The 20,326-nt window shown below is 46.6% G+C and overlaps 1 protein-coding gene across 2 annotated transcripts in view; it reads right to left on the reverse strand.

The window, feature by feature from the left end:
- ARHGAP31 (Rho GTPase activating protein 31) overlaps window positions 1-8,845 on the reverse strand; it is a 59,813-nt gene extending 50,968 nt beyond the window's left edge. The window contains exon 1 of one of the 2 annotated variants that reach the window (XM_013183584.3): window positions 8,063-8,845. In XM_013183584.3, coding sequence (XP_013039038.3) covers window positions 8,063-8,162 — 100 coding nt within the window. In that variant the 5' untranslated portion in view covers window positions 8,163-8,845. The remainder of the gene's footprint in view (window positions 1-8,062) is intronic. The other variant, XM_013183592.3, reaches the window with a different exon arrangement.
- Window positions 8,846-20,326: the final 11,481 nt, after the last annotated feature.

The following is a 20,326-nucleotide window of genomic DNA, read 5'->3' on the forward strand; positions in this document are numbered from 1 at the left end:
GGTGCCCACTGGGATGACAAGAGGCAATGGGCATGAATTAAAAACCATGAGATTCCATATGAACACAAGGAAATACTTATTTAACTGTGCCTAATTCAAAGGATGGCACAGGTTGTCCAGAGAGGCTGTGGAATCTCTACCTGCAGAGATATTCAAAGCTCAACTGGACATGGTCCTGGGCAGCCGTCTCCAGGAGGCAGAAGAGGACTGGGACTTCCCTGTCCACTTAAGTGGTGTATGCCAGAAGGCTTGTAGTCTTAGGGACTGAACTCCTCACTTCCACACACAATAATTGCATTGATTTAACACTCAAGTGAGTGTAAAGTTTAGTACCAGTGTCTTTAACTTCATTATATACAAGGGTCTATACATCTGACAGCAAACTAGGTCTCAAGACCCATGTTAAGTTCTTTTCTATCTTCAGTCACTCTGGTGCAGAAGACCAGAAAGTCTGCTTGCAGTTTCAGATAAATACAGAAAACAGAGGGTTACGTTATTGCATTAAGTAGGAAAGTTAATAATACAGTCAGCACAGTTGCCCCACATTATTTGATTTAACACTAAATTAAATTTATGTTACTCTGTTCTGTCTGCGTCCATTGTAAACATGCAGCAGAATTTTTTGTTGACAATGCAAAACATGTCCACTGAAGTTATCAGAGGAGAAACTGAAGGCTCTGGCATACGAACAAAGGATAATTGGGTCTTGAGGCTCTGGGAATTGATGGAAAGTAGATGGACACTTTAGTTGCCCTTAAAACAACCATCAGTGGAGCCAGTCAGCAGCTTTGATATTGTAATAAGTACCTAGAATCATAGAATCATTTAGGTTGGAAAAGACACTTAAAATCAAGCCCAACCATCAACCTAACACTACTGTGTCATCCACCACTAAACCCTAAACACCATGTCCACATGTAGGTTTCCTTGTCAAAGCCCTTCGTGCCCTTAGGCAGGTAGTTCAGGACTGGAGGTAGATGCTGGTAGCTCTCCATCCTTTAGTCACCCTCCATTTGTATTTCACACTTAGGAAAACCACATCTGCTGCAGATCAGAGATACAGTCCAAGAAGTGACACGAGTGGTCAATCTGACATCGAGCCCACCCTGCAGAGCAGGACTGGGTATGCTGTTAGTGATGGGCTGTTTTCATTTCCCCTTATACTAGTAAAGGAGAAACACCAGAACATACAATTTTGGCACAGCCTTGACTGCGAGCAAATGCTGCTGCTGTAGAACTGTGTCATACACACACAGCCTGAATCATGGATGCAACCTTTCTAATATTTCTTTTGTGTCACAAGCTCTCCAAAGCAGAACCAGGACTACACCAAAACTCTGGATCTGAGCACTGAGATCACTCAGCCTACTTGTTCCCCACAGCTACATCAGCCTGTGCTGTGCATCCACCTTCTGCAGTGCCAGCATTTCATCCATTGCAGGTATTTAATTTGCTTGAGCCTTTGCAAGCTGTCATATCACAAGCACTGAAGTCTCTAGTCCTTGGTGCCCCATGTCCAGATGAAATCAGCTATTCCCCACAAAGAGAAAACATTTGCTAAATCAAAATCATTTTCTAATCTAGGATCTTCAGGCAAGACGTGATTCATGCTGTTCTTCACTGGGGATGGGGGAGAAGGCAAGATCAAAGTGGGGCTTAGTGCATGCAGAGGACACGTGTGCCTCCTGCAGTGCTTGGCAAGGGAAACGTAATGCAGGAGGCAGTGTGGAAGAGCTCCCCACTAATCACACGGTGCTAGCAATGAAAAGTCAATACAGAACAAGGAGCTGCAACATGAATTTTTAACTGCAGCAACACAGTGCCACAGTGACACAAAAAAAAAAAAAAAAAAAAAAAAAACCCTCCCAGGAAAAACAGATTGAGGAAGTAACACAAACATCGTCCAAAGCAAGGAGTAACAGCGGAGCAGCAGAAGCAGACAGATGGCTCCTGCTCCCGTTGTTCCCAGTGTCTCGTTCCTCTCACTTTGTTGCCATAGAGGCTGGTATCTGGGACGCAAAACGTGACACTCCACTTGTAAGAACAGGGCGGAGAAAAAGCAACCTCTGTGTTATTAACAATTTTCCCCCTCTGCTATCCATCTTGGCAGCACTCTGCCTCACCCCTCTGTCCCCTGCACGTGCCTTGGCAGACCCTGAAGTGGTGACCCCAGCCCAGCTCCTCCATTTCATGTACTCAGCGCTCAGAACCCCTCTGCCATGGTTCTCCTTTACTGTGTAACAATGCAGACCCCCTTCTTTAGCCCCAAACTTGAGAGCCCAACTGTCCCTCTGGCTCCTGTCACAAAGATGAGGGGATGCAGACTTAAGTATCCACACAGGCCACATGTCTCCTGCCAGGAATGGACCCCACAGAGCACAAGTCATGGGGCTGCTTGGTACATCAGCAGTGAGAAATGCAGAGCAGACTGCAGTGGCATGTCGAACGAAAGAAGAGGACTACTGCCTTTCAAGCCAGCCCAAGAGGCTTTGCTTGCCCCCTTCTCCTCCCAGCCCCTGCCCCTTCCTCCTGTGCAGGGTGACAAGTGTTTGCCTAGCCCCGGTGTGAAGTGGGTCAGGGAACTGATGTGGATTGAAAGCAACCTGGCCACAAAAAGAGAAGAAGGTTTCTTTTCAGATCAGTTCTTGAGAGAGAAATCCCCAGTGCCAAAGTTTCTAATTTTGAGAGCGGGATGAAGGCAGCTCTTCATTCTGCGGCAGATTAAATGAGCATGTGGCATTTTCATTTTTCCAAGGAGACTTTTTTTAAAAAAAAAGCCTCATCTTTTTCTCTTTTTCTTCTACGTTGCCATTAATGATCCTTCAGCAGCTTTCCCAGGACTTTCTGCGTGCATCGCTAACCAAAAGCACCTAACCAAAAGCAAGGGCATGCATTCACTTCAATGCGTCAACACAGGAAGAGCAGCTTAAAGAGAAAATAAAGTAATCGCAAATGCTTTTTTCGTGGTGTAAGTTTGCAGCATCTAATTCCACTTAGGAGGCTAGAAATACACACAGCGGCATTGGGTAATTCTTTGATGTTCAGCTATGTTAGGCAAAAGCACATGCTGGTTGCTACACGCTTACATGTGCTCTGGGCTTGTGCACGCCCCCACGCTCATCCCTGCATGCTCTTATCCCAGAAGCACTCTGCTGCACATGCAAGTGTGAGGAAAGAAAGCCCCGTGACCCAGAAAAGCTGCTTCACATCTGGGCAGCAGGTTTAAGGATTGGCTCTGATGGGAGGCGTCAAAGCAAACTTTCTTCCCGAGTGGCAGGTCTCGTCTGCCTGAGCACGGGAGAGGCAGCTTCGTGATGAAATACAGAGCATCAAAACCAGGCAGTAGGCAGCATGCTAAGGGGCTGTCTCAAACCAGCCCAAGAGCAGCCAGGGCCACCTTTCCTTTGTACAAAGCCTATTACCATTGAATTATTGTTACTATTTTCCCTCAGAATTGCTTGACAATCCTTGACCGACTGCAGCAGTTAAGATTTTGTTCGGGGAACTAGTGCCAGCCAGAAACACCATGTTTCTGTGAGACCGCTAGCACTAAATGAAAACTTTTCTTACTCTTTCATTCAAATGCAGTTGTGAGAAGGCAGAAGCAGTCACTGCAAAGGCTGATAATGTCTCCCTGTGCTATGTCTGCAGAACACAAATCCCTTTCCCTCCCCTGCCTCCAGGGAGTAATGGTGGCCAGCCCTGAGCTCTGCCATGGCAAGAAGGAGACCACAAGAGAGCTCCTGTAGTCAAGCAGCCCTATTTCAACAACAAATAACAAACAAAGACAATAACCAGCCTTGGACAAAGAGACCGAAAGTGCTTAGGGTGCTACAGGCTCAGGATGAGAATCACCGAGGGAGCTGTGGGGAGTGTGGGAGGGGGTTAAGGGGAAAAGCTGAGCTCATTGCATCCCAACCAGACAACATCAGGCAGGAAACAGATGTGCAACAAACCACAGAGGGGTACAGCAACTGCAGAATTAACTTTCTGGCAAATGGGGGAAGATAGGACATGCAGAGCTGACCTGCAGCCTGAGAAGAAGGTGTCTAATCTGAGATTTGGCCTTTTGCCATCCAGGTATCATCTCCTTGCCCTGCATCTAGACACCATCATAATAAAATTGAAGGAAATGCCTCAGCCTTTCTCTAAGTCCTAGCTGGCTCTGAGCAAATGAAGCAAAGGTAGATCTGAATCAGTAGTGGTTCCCAAGCAAAAGACTGGATCATCTTTTACCAGCATAATCCAAGTTTCATAGATGCTGTGGCCATTTCCATTTAAAAAGCATAGAAGTGGTACCTGGTTGTATACCTGATACCCCAGTCTGGATTTCCAACAACTAGGAATACTGGAAATATTAAACTCCATTTTGACTTAGTTCCTCTCATTTTAACAGCTTTGACTTTTTCAGCCCCCTCTTACAGCAATTCTTTGATATGACCAGAAGCAAGGCTACTCTTTCTGACTGTTTCCTTAAGCAGAGCAGACTGTCTTGCCTCAATTAAGGTTCATGCACAGCTTTGTGACTTATCTGTTCTGCTGGCCCACCCATGGCTATAATATTATACTGTTATTATAAAAGGAACTGGGGGCCCGACATGCAGCTCTCATTGAGAAAAGCACTCATTCAGCAGAAGCACTATCTGCTTTTCTCTGCTGGACACTTAGCTGATTATCAAGAGGCCAAAATACAACTCCAATATTAACCATTCAGGGTTAATACCCACTAGCTCCATTGCACTGCTATAACATTTTAAGACACTCCAGCCACAATAAAATGTTTTAGTAGGGGGCAAACCTCCTCCAGCATGGGTGCCTGCCCATGCCCAAAGCCTGCTTTCTAGTGAAGGTTTATAGTCCAGAAGACCACTTGTCTCCATGTGTGAATTTGATGCTGGCAGAGACAGCATTTTATCTCATGATTTTTGTGGCCTGACTCATGACTTCAAATGCTTGGGAGCACTGATAACAGTCTGCCTCTGTAAGGAGCATAACCAGCCTCTGTGTCAAGACTGCCAGCAGGAAAAGGCCAAGTAGGGTCAAATGCGGCAATGACAGGAGCTGCCTTGAAACATGGTAAATTCAGCACAGCCAAGCTTCAAACCAACCACCAGACAGAAACATCTATCTGTCCATCACCACTGATTTTAAATCTCCTGAGCTACCCCCACTATACCTGCTAAAGTCTTTACATCTACACCACTCTTAAATATTTTGTAATTCCACCACAGCTTTTATTGCATTATATAAAGCTTATGACAACTGAGCCCTAGGTACATCTGTCTGATAAGGCAGACCGAGAGATCTTTCCACCTTTCATTGAAACACAGCCATCTCTGATGAGGACCGCAGCAAGTTATTAAACAGTTAACATGACAGGAGAGGAAATGCTGATACCTTAAGCAGGACATTATTCTCTCCACTGGAATTTGGCAAGGACACAGGGACTAAGGTTCGTACAGGGCGCACAAGCTGCTCTTCAACAACCGCAAGCATGTAGGGACCCAACTCGTGTATTGCCTCCGCGAAGCATCGCATGAGTAGAGCAGCACCCCCTAACTGTAACGGCTGTGCATTAATCCAGATCGGGGAAAAAAAAAAAAAAAAAAAAAAAAAGCCAAATTGAGCTGTCTATGATAGCTTTTGCCTTTGCCATCTCAGTTTGCCTTCATCTGTGCGAGTGTGCGGGACCCATGTCATGCATAGCAGCACTTCAGGGCGGCACAAAGCAGACCTGAGCCCAAATGCAGAACCAATCATACCATCCCGACAGCCGCTTCTTCTTTCCCAGTTAACCCTTCTGGGTGTGTTTTAGAACCTGCTTTCCGCAGCAAACCGTTTCCTGGACAGCAGCCAAAGCGCTCTACCCCTCCTCAGCACTGCCAGCTACCATGAACGGTCTTGTATCGTTCCCTGCTTCCAAGTAGGGAACAACCAGAGCCAGCATCCCACCAGTTAAACACAGAGCACAATCTAAAGCAGTCAGAAAGTTATTGCTTTACATCTCTGACATAGCCTCTGCCCACAGGAGCGCTGGCTTGTCGCTGAGAACTGTTCTTAGCAGAACAATTTAACCTCAAACCAGCCATCTCTCACACCCTAATTGTTCTTCTGATTTTGTTTCACGGTTACAGGGTGCATATTTACGATGTCCTGGTGACATCTGAACACTTGTTTCTTCTCAGGAGGCCACCTTGGCATACTCGAGCACATTCCTACTGATCCTGAGAGCCCTGCTAGCAAAGAAACAAGTATCTCCAGTTCTCTGATTTCTTCTCCCACTATCCCAACAGTTCGAATTGTACCAATTGTACACTCTTCCCAATAAACCTATAACAATTGAGCCTTTCATTTCAGGATCCCACAGCACTGGGCAATGGGATGTGCTATTCAGCAAACAGCAGTACTGTGTAAAGGAAAAGGGACTTCGTGTCCTCCCCCGGCACTCCTCAGCACAGAGAGTTAAGTAGGTTGGAACTGTGAACCATCCCACAGATGAGACTTGAGACAATGTCTTTCTTTCTTGTGCCCCAAAAACAATTTTAGAGGAATATAGGATTTCTGGTAATAAATTCTGCTGTTTTTGCATAATTTCAGCTGCAGTACTTATATTTCTCACTTAAAAATCCCCCTCAGTGCTTCAGCTGAATATACTCTCTGTACCTGCCTTCCCTGTGTTGTTTTTTAGTGTCCCTGTAAACAGCTGTAAGCTGTTCCTCTGCTGTGGTAGCTCGTGTAAGCAATGAATGGAATTTATCTAACTGCATCTTGTGCTGGCAAAGTGATACCAGTTCATTAAGTCTGTTACTTTGGCTGTTTCGACTCAGTTGCCATTAAGGGCTATATAAGTTACAAGATATAGTAATTGTTACTGTCATCTCACAATGAAATTGAATGTCTATTTTTCCGCCATACTTAAATAAATGCACATATATAACATTTTATCTTAGTGATATATGCACTGTCCTCCTCCCTGTGCAGTGGAAAGGGCTGCTGCTAAGCAGTCCATCCCTCTGCCACTGTACTTCCACACTGCACTTCATCAGCCATGCTCATCAGCAAATGAAAGACCTGATTGTACAGCCCTCCCCGTACAAAGCTGACATTGCTGCTGGAAGCTTTTTTTGCTCTGAGTAGCCTGACTTTGGTAAAAGTTAGTTAACTCCAACTGGCACACAGTGCTAACAGCAGGGATGGGAACAGGCACGTATTTACTTTTCCTCTTTCTAAACTGCCAGTCTTTCTGTAAGCCAAACTCTCAGCTGCTTCTCTTATCCTCCAACCCTCTTTCAGAAAAAAATCTTGTGCTCCTTCCTGCACCACAGCTGATCATTTCAAGCCTGGGACCCTCTGATCTTATCGCTGTTATCTCTTGGCTGAGCTACCGTGTTCCCATCCGATATCTGGGGGCATGGAGGTCAGGGGGAGGAGGCAAGGAGGGAAAGATAACAGGCAGGGTACTGAAAATATTAGCTCAGCTGCCCCCAGCACCTCACACCCATCCGTTCTCCATCCCCAGCCTCTATCCTGCCTCAGTCCAGCAGTGAAAGGGCGATATGGGACCTGGTGTCAAGGAGGGGCGGATAGGACATCCCCAGCTTCCCTCTACAGGCCCTGCCATGCTCTCCTCTCATGGACTTTGTGAGGATTTTTGGGTTTGGGAGGAGACAGCGCTCTGCTTTCCAAGCCTAGCTCCCTAAAAGCCTGCTACCCCCACTCCCAAGGCCAAGGGCACAAGAGAGGGCTGCACAGCATACGTCTGGCCGTCTCTGTCCCCGCTCACACAGCCCTGTCCCTGTCCTTTCCCTACGCACTGTGCTACTCATGCAAGGGCCATGCAGGCGCGTCACCAAAGCAATCCTCTGCTCGTTCATTCATTGTGAGTGCCTGGGCAGTGACTCTACTTCCCACAGATAAAACAGCTCCAGGCTGCTTAGCCCTCGCCCTTTGGAAACGTTTGGTTTCCAATCCCACTGATGGAGAATGAGCAAACAGACAAAACCAAAAACAGGACGCGTGCTCTGCTCCTCCACAACCAGAGTGAAAATAAAGAGGCATTTACCATCCTGCCCAGAGCTCTCCAGATGCTCCGTCAGGTCGCAGCCGAACGCGCTCGCGGCTCCCTTCCTCTTGAGTTTCTGCTTGGCTCCCTTGTTCTTCATGAGGTTAGTCCCAAAAGAGGTTTGCCCCCCTCCTGCCTTGCCCCCCTCCCCCCGGCCTCACGCTGGGAGGCAAAAAGCTGTCTCTTCTCCTCAGACCACCGCCCGTGTCCCGCTTCCAGGGGGTAGCATCGGGGGTCCCGCGCGGCGTCCGTCTGGAGAAATCAACATTAATCCCCACCAGATGTTGGGCTGCTCCGGCGGCAGGGGAAGGTCAGGGTGCGAGGAGGCTCCCCAGCCGGCAGCAGCAGCGATCATAGCCCGAGCCCGGAAGGCTTCGCATCGAGGGGAAGCCTGTGGTGGACGGGTGCCCGCATCCGAGCTGTCGAGATGGTGGTGGTGGGGACGTCTGTCCCTCAGCGCTGTCCTGGGACCCTTCACAGCCACCCTTCTGGGTTTCGTCAGCTGGGCTGTCGCCGCCGCCAGCCGCAGGCGTCCCGCTCTGGTCTTCCTTCTCCCAGCTTTCGGAGGAGAGTGGGAGCTCCAGCAGGCTAATGGAAAGGGACTGGGGAAGAGCCTGTGCGAGACTCCTCGCTGGCTCCCCCCCTTCCCCTCCTCCTGCCGTCGTCGGACAGCAAGAGGAATGAGAAACCAGCTTCCTGTCCTGACTCCCTCGCCCGCTCTCCCTCCTTTCCCCCCTTTGACAAATCCTAGGATTATCCAGCTCAAAAAAATGCTGAAAGGAAGTTAGCTGAGGAGGAGCTGTGTGTGTGTGTGGAGGGGGGGGGGGGGGGAAGACTTTTTTTGGCAGTAAAGTGCGCTTGTGTGCAAGAGGCTGAGGGGAGGCGGAGAGAGGAGTTGGGGGACGGGGGGAGGAAGAGGGGAAGCCTTCCCTGCCCGTGGGCAGATAACGGGCCGCCAGAGGAAATCACAGCTGGGAGAGATGTGGCCCACGGTCGGGCGTTTCCTGCACTACCAGGTCTCAGCCCTAGAAAGGCCCAAGGAAGGGCCAGTGAGGAGGAGGGAGGCCAGGAGCTGCTCCAGGAGGTCTCTGCCTCTGCTGGCTGGTTCCTCCATCCCAAGGCATCCCTCCACCGTGTCTCTGTCCCTTCAGGGGCATGGGCTGGGGCTGGCAAAGCGTGAGACGGGGGCAGAAAGTTGGGAAACTGAAGAGGGGGGAGGCGGGAAGCCCTCAGCTCCCTCCTCCCCGGCTCCCCGCCCAGCAAGCAGAAACAGATGCCATCCGGGCACTGAAGTTCCCATGCTGCGGAGTCAGCTCCCAGAAAAGGCTGCCCTCTGCCAAAGAAGGGGTTAGGAGGCAAGGGGCAGCAATCACCCAGTAGTGGAAAGAAAGAAAATTGGATGGGCTTCCCCTCAGCCTCGATACCTGCCCCCCACCAACACCTCTCTACCCTACCCTACATGCATCTCTGCTCATGAGGGCAGTCCCTTGTCCGTTCTCCACATTTTTTTATTCCAGAAACTCAGACCTCCTTACAGAGCTGGGAATGCCCGTGGGCTACACACTTCTTCGCAGGAGGCAAGCCTAGCTCTGCCAAGGCTTCACTGCCCCCTCTTGCCACACACCACTTGTCAGTCTGTGGGTCTCAGTGAAAAATAAACAAGCAAAAACAGGACCTTGCAGCTTTTCACCAAAAATGAGTTATATTCTGACCAAAGAGCTTTGGTTTGGAGGAAAATTGGCCAGGAAATGGGGCAAAGGACTCTGTCCTGCCTCAGCCCCTACCAGCACAGAAAACCTGCCTCCTCCCACAGACCCACACTCCTTTATTTTAACAAAGATTTTCTGATAAATCAAGCCTCGCTGTGATTCTTCTGCTGTCAAAAGCCATTCAGGTTCTGTCCCTCAGTGGGGCAACTTTTTTTCCTTTTTCCTCAAAAGGGTTGAATGTTATCACATCACATACGAGAAAAAACACCACGAGCCCTAGTGAAGGACCTTGAGCAATTATAATTCCTATTGTGCAGCTTATCATTGCAATTATTGCCGTTATCCTCATTTTATAGCACGATGGCTGATGGGAAGATGATTTGCAGAAGGGTATCAGAGAGATGTCTGGTCTGTGGGCCCCCAGCCTCCTGTTCCTTCTACCAGGCTAAGAGGGAAGACTGAGCTCTTTTGACCAGACCAACAGCTGTTCTCGGGAACCCTCTGTGTCCCTACAGAAATTAAAACTGACTTTAATTTATCCTGGGCTTCTCACAGCACCTCAGTGTTGGGTTGGGATCCTTCCCCATAATGGAACTCTGCCAAACCCATCGCGTGCCACAGAGCATCCTGCCTTCCTGCCAAGGGGCAGACTTCAAAGGGGTTGGATGGACAACAGGACGCTCAGCTCCACGTGTCCCACCAGGCTGTCCTCTACCACCCGGGTGGCTGGCCACCCTCTGCAGGAAGAGAAGCCCGTCTCCTTGCCCCTTTGGGTGGGAAGCATGTCCTTCTGTTCACATCAGCCCACTCCGTGATGCTCAGCCTCAGCACCGCTCCAGCTGGCGGGAGCGGCTTCACCACTGTGAGCCACCACGCCATCTTCTTCAAAGTCCAAAACAGCATGGTGGGTGGGGTGAAAGAGGCACTGTGCTGCGGCGTGAGGAGCTCCAGAAGAGGCTGGGCTGCAGGGGTGGCTTGTGCTGCACCAGGACAAGGTTCAGCATGAGGACAGAGAGGATTGCCTGGGGAGCCCGGGCTGAGAGGAGGAGGAGGAGGAGGAGGTCAGGTAAGGTGAGTGGGAACCAAACAAGAGAGGCTATACAAACAAAACGCTTCATATCACAGCCTAAAATCAGTGCTGAGCCAGGGGATTTTTCTGAGGGAAAGGGGCGATATTCTCCTCCACAGAGTTAAAAATAAGAAGTCTGGATTTGCATGGCCTGGAAGGTGGTAAAGTCTCTGCAATAGCAGGGGTGAGCCGTGGGGTTAAAATGTAAACCAGTGTCCCTCCCGGAAAAGTTTTCTCTGATGAGGACATACAAAGCCAGAGAGGAAAATTGCTTGGGCCAGACGTATGGAAAGGAAAAAGTAGTTTAAAGCTGAAGCAGTTGGAAAAGAAGGGGAAATTTTTTATTCCACCAAAAAGGAGTGGAGTAGAGTAGAGTAGAGTAGAGTAGAGTAGAGAAGAGAAGAGAAGAGAAGAGAAGAGAAGAGAAGAGAAGAGAAGAGAAAGAGAAGAGAAGAGAAGAGAAGAGAAGAGAAGAGAAGAGAAGAGAAGAGAAGAGAAGAGAAGAGAAGAGAAGAAGAGAAGAGAAGAGAAGAGAAGAGAAGAGAAGAGAAGAGAAGAGAAGAGAAGAGAAGAGAAGAGAAGAGAAGAGAAGAGAAGAGAAGAGAAGAGAAGAGAAGTGTTTTTATGTGTGAACGAGAGTAGCATGGGTAATGACCATGCAGTCCTCCTCGTTCTCACAGGTGGGGTGTCCATGGCCCCAGAAGCAGATGGAGAGCCTGGGGAAGAGCTTTGGCCATGAGGCTTCCCCTCCTGCGGGCCTGGGGCTGCACCAGAGGTGTCACGCGGGCTATTTCTGGGCTCCCACCTCTCCCTTCCCTGCTGCGTTTCCGTCGTTGTGTGGAGCTCTTCCCTGCCCATGGCTTTGAAATCTCCACCGACCTGCCAGGCGCCACTCGGCACAAAGGATCGGCTGGGGGCGGGGAGGAATGGAAGAACTGTGGGGGGGTGGGTTCCCCTAAAAATAGCCCTGCCGAGTAGGACTGTTTTCCTGACACAGATGGGTCATTGTTAGACCCTGACACGCCAGTTCAACCTCCCTCCCCGCCCCTCCACATACTCTCTTTCCTCCCCTGCCCCTCTCCGTCCCTGTTTCCTGCCTACTCCCATCGTATTGTGAAGCCTAAAGCCTGGTGTGGAGGCTTTTGTTTCTCTGAGTACCCATCAGACCACAAATTTGGGCCCCCTCTTGGCACAGGGCACCCACCACTCCCAGTTCCAAACACCCCCTCCCCCCAGTCACAAGTCCTGTTTTCCCCAGTTCTCACCTCCCTTCCCACCTCCCAAGGGACCCTCTTGCTCCACAAAGTGACAGACCTCCTTTCCTGTGTCCATCTGCCCAATGCAGTGGGTCTCCCAGCACTTTGTTGGCTACTTGGAAGGTGCTAGCACTTCAGCTACAAATGAAGGAGGCACCTCACACTCACCTGCTACCGATCCCCTGAATTAGCCTAATACCTCAACATTCAGTTACTGACTATACATACCACAGCTACCAAACATGCAACTACATCTTTAGCCAGACTGCCTTCTCCCAGTGTTCGCAGTCATGTCAGAGGTGTCTTGTGTACAGAAAAACAGGTGAAGAATGTATCTCCCTTCCCTTGCTCAGACCACAAACTTGTCTGAATAGTGATGGTTGTTTAATTCTGTGTTTGTACAACATCTAGCACAGAGGAACTCTAATTCTTGACAGGGGATTCTAATTATTCTTTGTTTAAACAATATAAAAACCATTCTAGGAACACTTTATGTTTCCCAGTGTAAAACTCCATTGATAGTGCAATAATATGCAATAGTATTATAAAGCAAACATTCAGAGAAAACCTCTTCCAGACCAGCCATACAGCTAGCAAAGGCTTCCTTCATCTCAGAGGCATGCTCTGAACCCTCTCCATACATCTAACCAATGAGATGACCCATTTGGTGAGGCAGGAAGGCCACAAACCTCACACCATGGAGCCATTCCAAATTCACACAGGCCCTTTCATGAGCATCTTGCCAGCAGCTTTTTGGATAACATGGAAGAGGCAGCTGGCATCTCTGTGCTGAGTACGAGCAAGACAGCACATCGTTTAGAGGTGATTCTTCAACACATTACCTCAATGCAACTAGCAGGAATAAGCAGTCCCACCAAACTGGGAAATTTTTTGGTCTCACTTTTTCCCCCTGACCAGGTAACCAAAGAGGCCTACAAGAATTAAACAACTTGCTTGAAAATATTTTTTTTAAACTATAGCAAAGCAAAAAGCCAATCAACAACACCTATGAATGTGGTAAATACTTTAGACTGTAATCTCTTTGCTCCTCAAGTCTTACCAGCATGTGAACACAGGTAATAACCAGGATTCTCAAGCAGTCAGCATCTATAGGAGCTGAGAAAACTTAACAGGGGAAGAAAATCCTGAGATCTATCACTTCAGACACCCTTTGCTTAGTCACTATGTCCAGCTGCTATACTACCACAGCCTAAAGCAGAACAGAAGATTTTCAGTATCTGTTCCTCCACATTTGCACCCCACTGGTTTTGCTGGAGTTTCCCTGACCCTTTATCCTATAGTCATTGTTCTAGCAGAAATGAGAAATCAGTTGAACCAGAGGCCTAAATCACTAAAAGAGAAACTATTTAGTCTCTCCTACTTCCAGTTCTGCCAACCAACAGCATTGCTAGTATACTATAAAGGTCCCCAAGTGTGTAACTTCTGATTAGCCCAGCTCCCAGCCTCTCAGAGGACACCAACACCACCATCCTCTCCACTGCCTGTATCTCCACTTTGAAATGCCTGTCTGTTATTAATAGGTCTGCCAATCATTTTGCCCTGGGAGAAAGAAGTTGTGGGTTAACCACAAAAACAGCAGTCTGTTACAGTTGCTTTATTTTAATGGTGATGATAAGCTAAAGACTGTGAGAGTCTCAATTAGAAGGACTAAGTTGGAAGGGAGGAAAGAAATGAGTTTATCCAGGCGTTCACTCAAGCAATAATCTGTTTTGATCACTTTCTGTAGAAGATAAGAACTGTTCTGTAATACCTTATTTGTTGAAATAAAATATAGCTCAGGATGTTCAATATTTTAGGGATAAAAGCTAGCCTGTTATGTGCTATTTTTAGAAGCGACTTAAAACCTGATTTTTATTCTGGGGTCTTCTCTTAATAAATAAATTTTCCCTGAGAGAGTTATGTCTTGTTTTAGCACAAGCTTTCAATTAGGACTCCTTGTATTTTTTCTGAATGCCAAGGAAGAGTTCCTATGAAGAACTGTGAGCTATGATGATGGTCTCCAGCTAGGACAGACTGCTACCTCTCTTCCTTCTGTCTTCAGCAAGGCAAAACAGGGTCTGAGGCAGGAAGAGGGGAGAGAGGAAACACAAGTTTTCAAAAGCCATGTGTCCCCCCTGCAAACACCTCTGTGAGAGGGCTGTCAGCTGTGATGGGTAGAGTGCTAGCAGCTGTGGCAGGCAAAGCCAGGTGTTCTTGCAAGTGGCAGGCTCCAGCGCAGTTGTTGTTTCTTATTTCTACACTCTGGTCTAAGTCCCTGTAGGGAACATACTGGTGGGTCTGTACAAATGATCTCCTATTGTTTTCTCTGCAAAGCTGACCATATCCTCTCTCCCTTCGAGGCTTTCTCTTCCTGCCTTGCACCACATCCCTCTTCACGGTCAGGCATGTGCCTAGGCTAAGTAGAAAAACAACTTACCCGTCTGTTGTGCTCTCAGATGCTGACAGTACTGAGTGGGGAAATCAGCTAAGTGAGGAGATTCCTTCTGCCTGAGATTTGAGTGCCCCCTCTCTCAGGATGTATAATATTAAAGGTCCCCATATTCTCCGTTAGGGAAAACCACATCTCTTCTTTAACATTTCCTTACCTGGGCCTTGGCTGTTTTATCAGGAGGTGTTTTCTGGGAGGATCTGCCAGATTTTGTTGGATTTATTAAACTTCTTTGGCACACTTGCTTTTTTCTTTTCCTCTGCTGTTGGAAATGTCACCAGTCCTGCAGTGCTGTCAACAACGTTATTTAGCTTGAATCCGACTGAGTCTCAACGCCTCCATCCAAAGGCGGCACAAAGTTATCTTCTTTCCATCACAGGCTGAAAGGTCTTGGCTTGCCTTGGCTCTGACACCTCATCGTCTAAACCTGTGGTTCAGATTATTTCCTGACTCAATCCAAAACTGTGTTGGGTGTGAATTAAAGTGCTCAGAAGACTTCAGGCTGGAACCAATAATTTTCTCTCTGTGCTTTGCAATTACTTACACAGCTTAATGGTTTGCTTTCAACTTTTATGGCTAGTTGGGCATCATTGTAGCAGGCCAATATGGTCAGGACATCTGGGGAGCCCTCTCCTGCATAACTGAGGTAGCCACGTCTTTTCTGCAGGCCAGTAGAGGGGTTTTGTTATCTTTAGAGTAAGCTTTGGCTAAGAAGTCTGGCTCCCTAATGCTGCCCTGCTATTTTTAGACCCTCTTCTGGTGTGCCCACCCAGTGCTGTTCCCCTTGTTTGTTTCCTACCAAACAATGAGACCTGAAAGAATTGCTTGGAAAGGGGCCAGCGCTCTTGCAAACGAAATTGTCAGGCAGCCAAGCTTTGCAACGGCCCTTTGTAACATACTGTACTGGGAAATGGGAAGCAATTGTCCCTCCAGCTCCAACCTACAGCACGGGCTTCTTCCCCTTGCTAAGAGCTCTGTGGTATGATCCAGCCCCAGGGACTATCTCTGGGGAGGTGTCAGAAGACCTGGGAGGAGGAAGGCGAAGAGGCAACAAATCAGGGTGGCAAGGAGCGATGTGAGATCTGCTCTCTGTTCTCCCTCACCCCCTAATCCTGTATTGCTGCCAATGTGCGTTTTAGTGGCAGGTTGTTCCTGGAAAGACTTTGCTATCTTTCCTGATTGTAGCAGAAGCTGCTGATGTACATATAGAGTTAGAGGTGCGGCCAGATGCCCTGCTCACCCACCCCGTGTTTCTTTTCTAAGCTCTTGTGGTGCTTGGCTACCATTTTCTGCAACCTAAGCACTGTATGGTGAGGAAAAAAAAGCAGCCACAACCCCACTGGTGAGCAGAGCAAGAAACATGTTAAGATTTCTCCTGCTTGTTTTAAAGAAATGGAGCCAAAGTGGGGGGAAAGAATAGAAGAAGAATAAGAAGAATAAGAAGAATAAGAAGAATAAGGAATAAGAAGGAGAGGAGAGGAGAGGAGAGGAGAGGAGAGGAGAGGAGAGGAGAGGAGAGGAGAGGAGAGGAGAGGAGAGGAGAGGAGAGGAGAGGAGAGGAGAGGAGAGGAGAGGAGAGGAGAGGAGAGGAGAGGAGAGGAGAGGAGAGGAGAGGAGAGGAGAGGAGAGGAGAGGAGAGGAGAGGAGAGGAGAGGAGAGGAGAGGAGAGGAGAGGAGAGGAGAGGAGAGGAGAGGAGAGGAGAGGAGAGGAGAGAGAGGAGAGGAGAGGAGAGGAGAGGAGAGGAGAGGAGAGGAGAGGAGAGGAGAGGAGAGGAGAGGAGAGGAGAGGAGAGGAGAGGAGAGGAGAGGAGAGGAAGGAGAGAGAATCAGCAGAGATTTCTTTAAACAAGGGGTCTGCCTGATCCCCAGCAGCCTAAAGGATGAGAGCCTGGAAATTGCAGATTTGCATCCAAAATGGATTTTGTTCCATTATCTTAGGTTCCAACTTTGTTGCTTCTTTTGGTCTCCTGAGCCAAACTCTCTAGCCAGAAAAGGATGTGTATCCCAAAGGGAGATTCCAGGAACATCCTTCAGTTGGATCTGTTCTGGGTTTTCCTTTAGGCTCATAAAGCCTCTGAGAGGTCAGAGCTTGCAAAAAATAGATGCCAACAAGAATCAACATTTCCAGAAGGAGAATAAAGATGCTGAGTACCAGAGCAAAATTTAGGGCAAGAGAATGATCAGCTGAAAAGGTATCTGCCCAAACCATGCCGGCATCTGGTGCTCCTGCCTGAGAAGAGGGATTGAGGGAGCACGTGTGTCCCCAGTGCCAGAATGTTGTACTATTGCTCCACCAGTCACCAGGTATGCACTCTTCTTTGGCAAATTTAAGAGATGTTGGGACTATTCCAATGGTTTGAGTTATGGTTACGTAGCATCTTTTTTTTTGCAATGATGCCAAGTGTTTGCAAGTTGAAAATAGAACCAATGTTAAGAACGACTCAGGAGAACGCATGCTGGCAGCAAAAACACTGCAGGGGGAGAAATAAGTAGATAATAGTATTTTGACACCATGGGTACGCAGCACCAGCTGACAGGCATTGTAGGACAGCAGTCTTAGGCAGAAAATTTGTAGATTAGTGGAAAGTATAGGGAGTAATTTGAGCGTTACAGTAGGCAAATCAGGTAAGAGGGAGAAATTAATGCAGCAAGGAAAGGCTGAATTTCAGACTGACCCTTAGCAGATAGGGTTTATAGGATACAGTAAGCAGGATCTGGCAATGCTGCACTTCAACATATTGCAGAAGGCCACTTGAATAATTCAAACATAACTAATAAAACTGACTGATGGAATCTTCTGGGAATGGCCCTTGTCATAGGGAAATAAGGCAGTTTCATATACATCAGGTATTCTGAGTTGTAATTTTATTGTCACACATAGTGATTTTCTTAAAGGCCCAGCTCCTAGAGTCAAGGGACTTCTTGTAAGAATCTCAGCTTTCTATTAAAACCAGTACCAAAAGAAAAATCTACAGCCTTCACTAGTGCACAGGGAAATTTTAAAGATACAAACTCTAAAAGCTCGGAAAATTTTGGATGGCGAGCTAAAAAACAAAGGCCTGTCTCTATAGCAGCTCCTTATTTGGTACACAGAGTTTGGCTGAGAAATCTGGGATCCTCTTGGTTCATGTTGCAATAATAAAGGGGTTTATTTCATACTTGCTATTTATTGCAGAACACAGATCCACTGTGCTCAGTGACTAAAGATCATTTGTGGAGCCTTAATAGTCAACAGGAAATTATATTCTCATTTTGCCAAATCACTTTATCATGATGCCATTATGAAAAGACTGTTCATCTATTTTAGTGGTTGCTTAGGAGATGCGAGAAGGATTGGCCTGCAGCCACTTCCCTCTTCTGACTTCCCCAAGATAGCGCTGCAGCCCCTTACCTTCAAGCAAACCAGTGGACAATTGCTTGAAATCAAGGAGATTTCACACTCAGGCCCCTTTTGTGACCTTCTGTGACAGCAAGACCAGGTGGAGGAACTCCTAAACTCCAACTGGACAGTAAACAGAGAAACTTACTGGCCAGGAGGATCGGGGGAAGAAGGTGTATTAATGAAACACTGAGAAGCTCAAGGATGGCAAGAAAAGGGCTGCTGAGGTGGTGCTAATTCTCTCGGGGACCCTTGGCAAAAACCTGCATTGAGTGGTTGTGTGGTGGACCCTGTCCTGGGAGGAGCCTCTGTTAGGAACCCTTGTTTAGATGTGAAATGGAGTAGGAGCAATAGGAGGACAGCTAGGGAGGAATCATAGCTGCCTAACTTTTCTTTTAATTGCAACTTTAGCCTTTAAACGATGTGGATATTCCTTTTAGAAAGTAAAGATGTTTGAAAAGTGAATGTAAAATTTTGACACATTGTTTTAAGGTCTGATCTCACATCTCTGAAGAGAAGCAAGTCATCAGTACAAAGTCTAGGACATGTTTGCCGAAATCAAAAAACTGTTTTCTCTACAATTTGTAGCCTTTTCTTGAAGTTCTAGAGGAGACTTCCTTAAAATTTATATATATATATATATGTATATATTTGATTCAATCATTAATGTTCTGATCAGCACTAAGAAATACATAGCATGTTGGAAAAACAAGGAAGACTAGGTTTTCTTTTTTGGTCTCAGTAAAAATGAGACGTGAGATGTTGAGATCTATTAGCTCTAAAACCTTGTGGGACATATTGACCAAAACGAAACAATTGAATTCACTACCTACTTATAACATGTTTTTCTCTAACTTAATCAGTTTTGATCAATTTGTCTTGCATATCCTGTGCAGTTACTGTACAGTTTTATTATCTAATAAAAGGCAGAATTAAAATGCTGGCTTTCAGCATCTTAATTGAATTTCAATTCTCATCCAGAAATAGCTTGACACAAATCAAAAGTAAAAAAATAATTATCATGTAAATAAGCAAGGCCATTCACTATTTTCTAACATAACTAAATGCAAATTATGTATCTGAGTAAATGTAAGCGATTAAATTGTTCTATTTAAATGTGCAGAGAGCTCAGGCTAGCAAAAATTTACCAGATTTAGTGGAAAGGCTATATTTAGTTTCAAATCAGGATGCTTTAATTATCAGCTAACAGGAAGCAACCTTTTTAGTTTAGTTTTGTTTTGTTTTCTGGTAATTTTTGTGTGTTTTGGAAATAACTACAAATCTGAAACATAATTAAAACAGATTGCTCCAATCATCTTATTTTGCTATCTGATATTTTTACATCACACCATCTTGAACAGACATTATCACATATCAGTCTTGTGGAAATTTTACAAAGGTTTTTCCAAGTTCATGCCAACTTACTTTCATTACCCTTTTAAACTGTCTGGGCTACCCACAAATGAGTGTGAGCTGTATCATCTCCTCTTTTCAAATTAACTTTTGCAATAAGTAACACAGTGTCTCATGTGTTTGCTGTTTACCCTATCTCCTTGTGGCCAGAATCAAAGAACAGTGGAGACCCAGAACTTTCCGTATGTGTCCAGGAGCATGAAAGAGAATGAGAGAAAGAGAAAGAGAAAGAGAAAGAGAGAGAGAGAGAGAGAAAGGAAGGAAGGAAGGAAGGAAGGAAGGAAGGAAGGAAGGAAGGAAGGAAGGAAGGAAGGAAGGAAGGAAGGAAGGAAGGAAGGAAGGAAGGAAGGAAGGAAGGAAGGAAAAGGAAGAAAGGAAGAAAGAAAGAAAGAAAGAAAGAAAGAAAGAAAGAAAGAAAGAAAGAAAGAAAGAAAGAAAGAAAGAAAGAAAGAAAGAAAGAAAGAAAGAAAGAAAGAAAGAAAAGAAAGAAGAAAAGAAAGAAAGAAAGAAAGAAAGAAAGAAAGAAAGAAAGAAAGAAAGAAAGAAAGAAAGAAAGAAAGAAAGAAAGAAAGAAAGAAAGAAAGAAAGAAAGAAAGAAAAAGAAAGGAAGGAAGGAAGGAAGGAACACCCTTTCTGTTCACTATAGTCAAACACTATCTGCTGCTTATTACAGACTTGTGAAACCACAGACACTCAATACCTGAAGGCTACAAATTTCTTTGAACTTGCTACCTAAGCTTTGAAGTGCCACTGCATCTGAGCACAGCTCTTGCACCAGACATGGTTAGGTGCCACATTTTCAGAAGACCTTGGAGTCCCTGTCACCCCTATCATTCCTCTAGCTCTGCCCTTTCCTGGTACAACGCTTCCTGTACTTCAGCTTTTCATGCCGTCCTTGGGTTCCCAGAGCTCGCGTGTAGGCTGCAGAACAATAGCAACTGCTGAAAATATGAAATGGAAGAAAAGAAAACATCTTGGTAAAACACTCA

This window comes from Anser cygnoides, chromosome 1 (assembly GCF_040182565.1).
Source record: "Anser cygnoides isolate HZ-2024a breed goose chromosome 1, Taihu_goose_T2T_genome, whole genome shotgun sequence".
In the NCBI taxonomy this organism is placed as follows: Eukaryota; Metazoa; Chordata; class Aves; order Anseriformes; family Anatidae; genus Anser; species Anser cygnoides.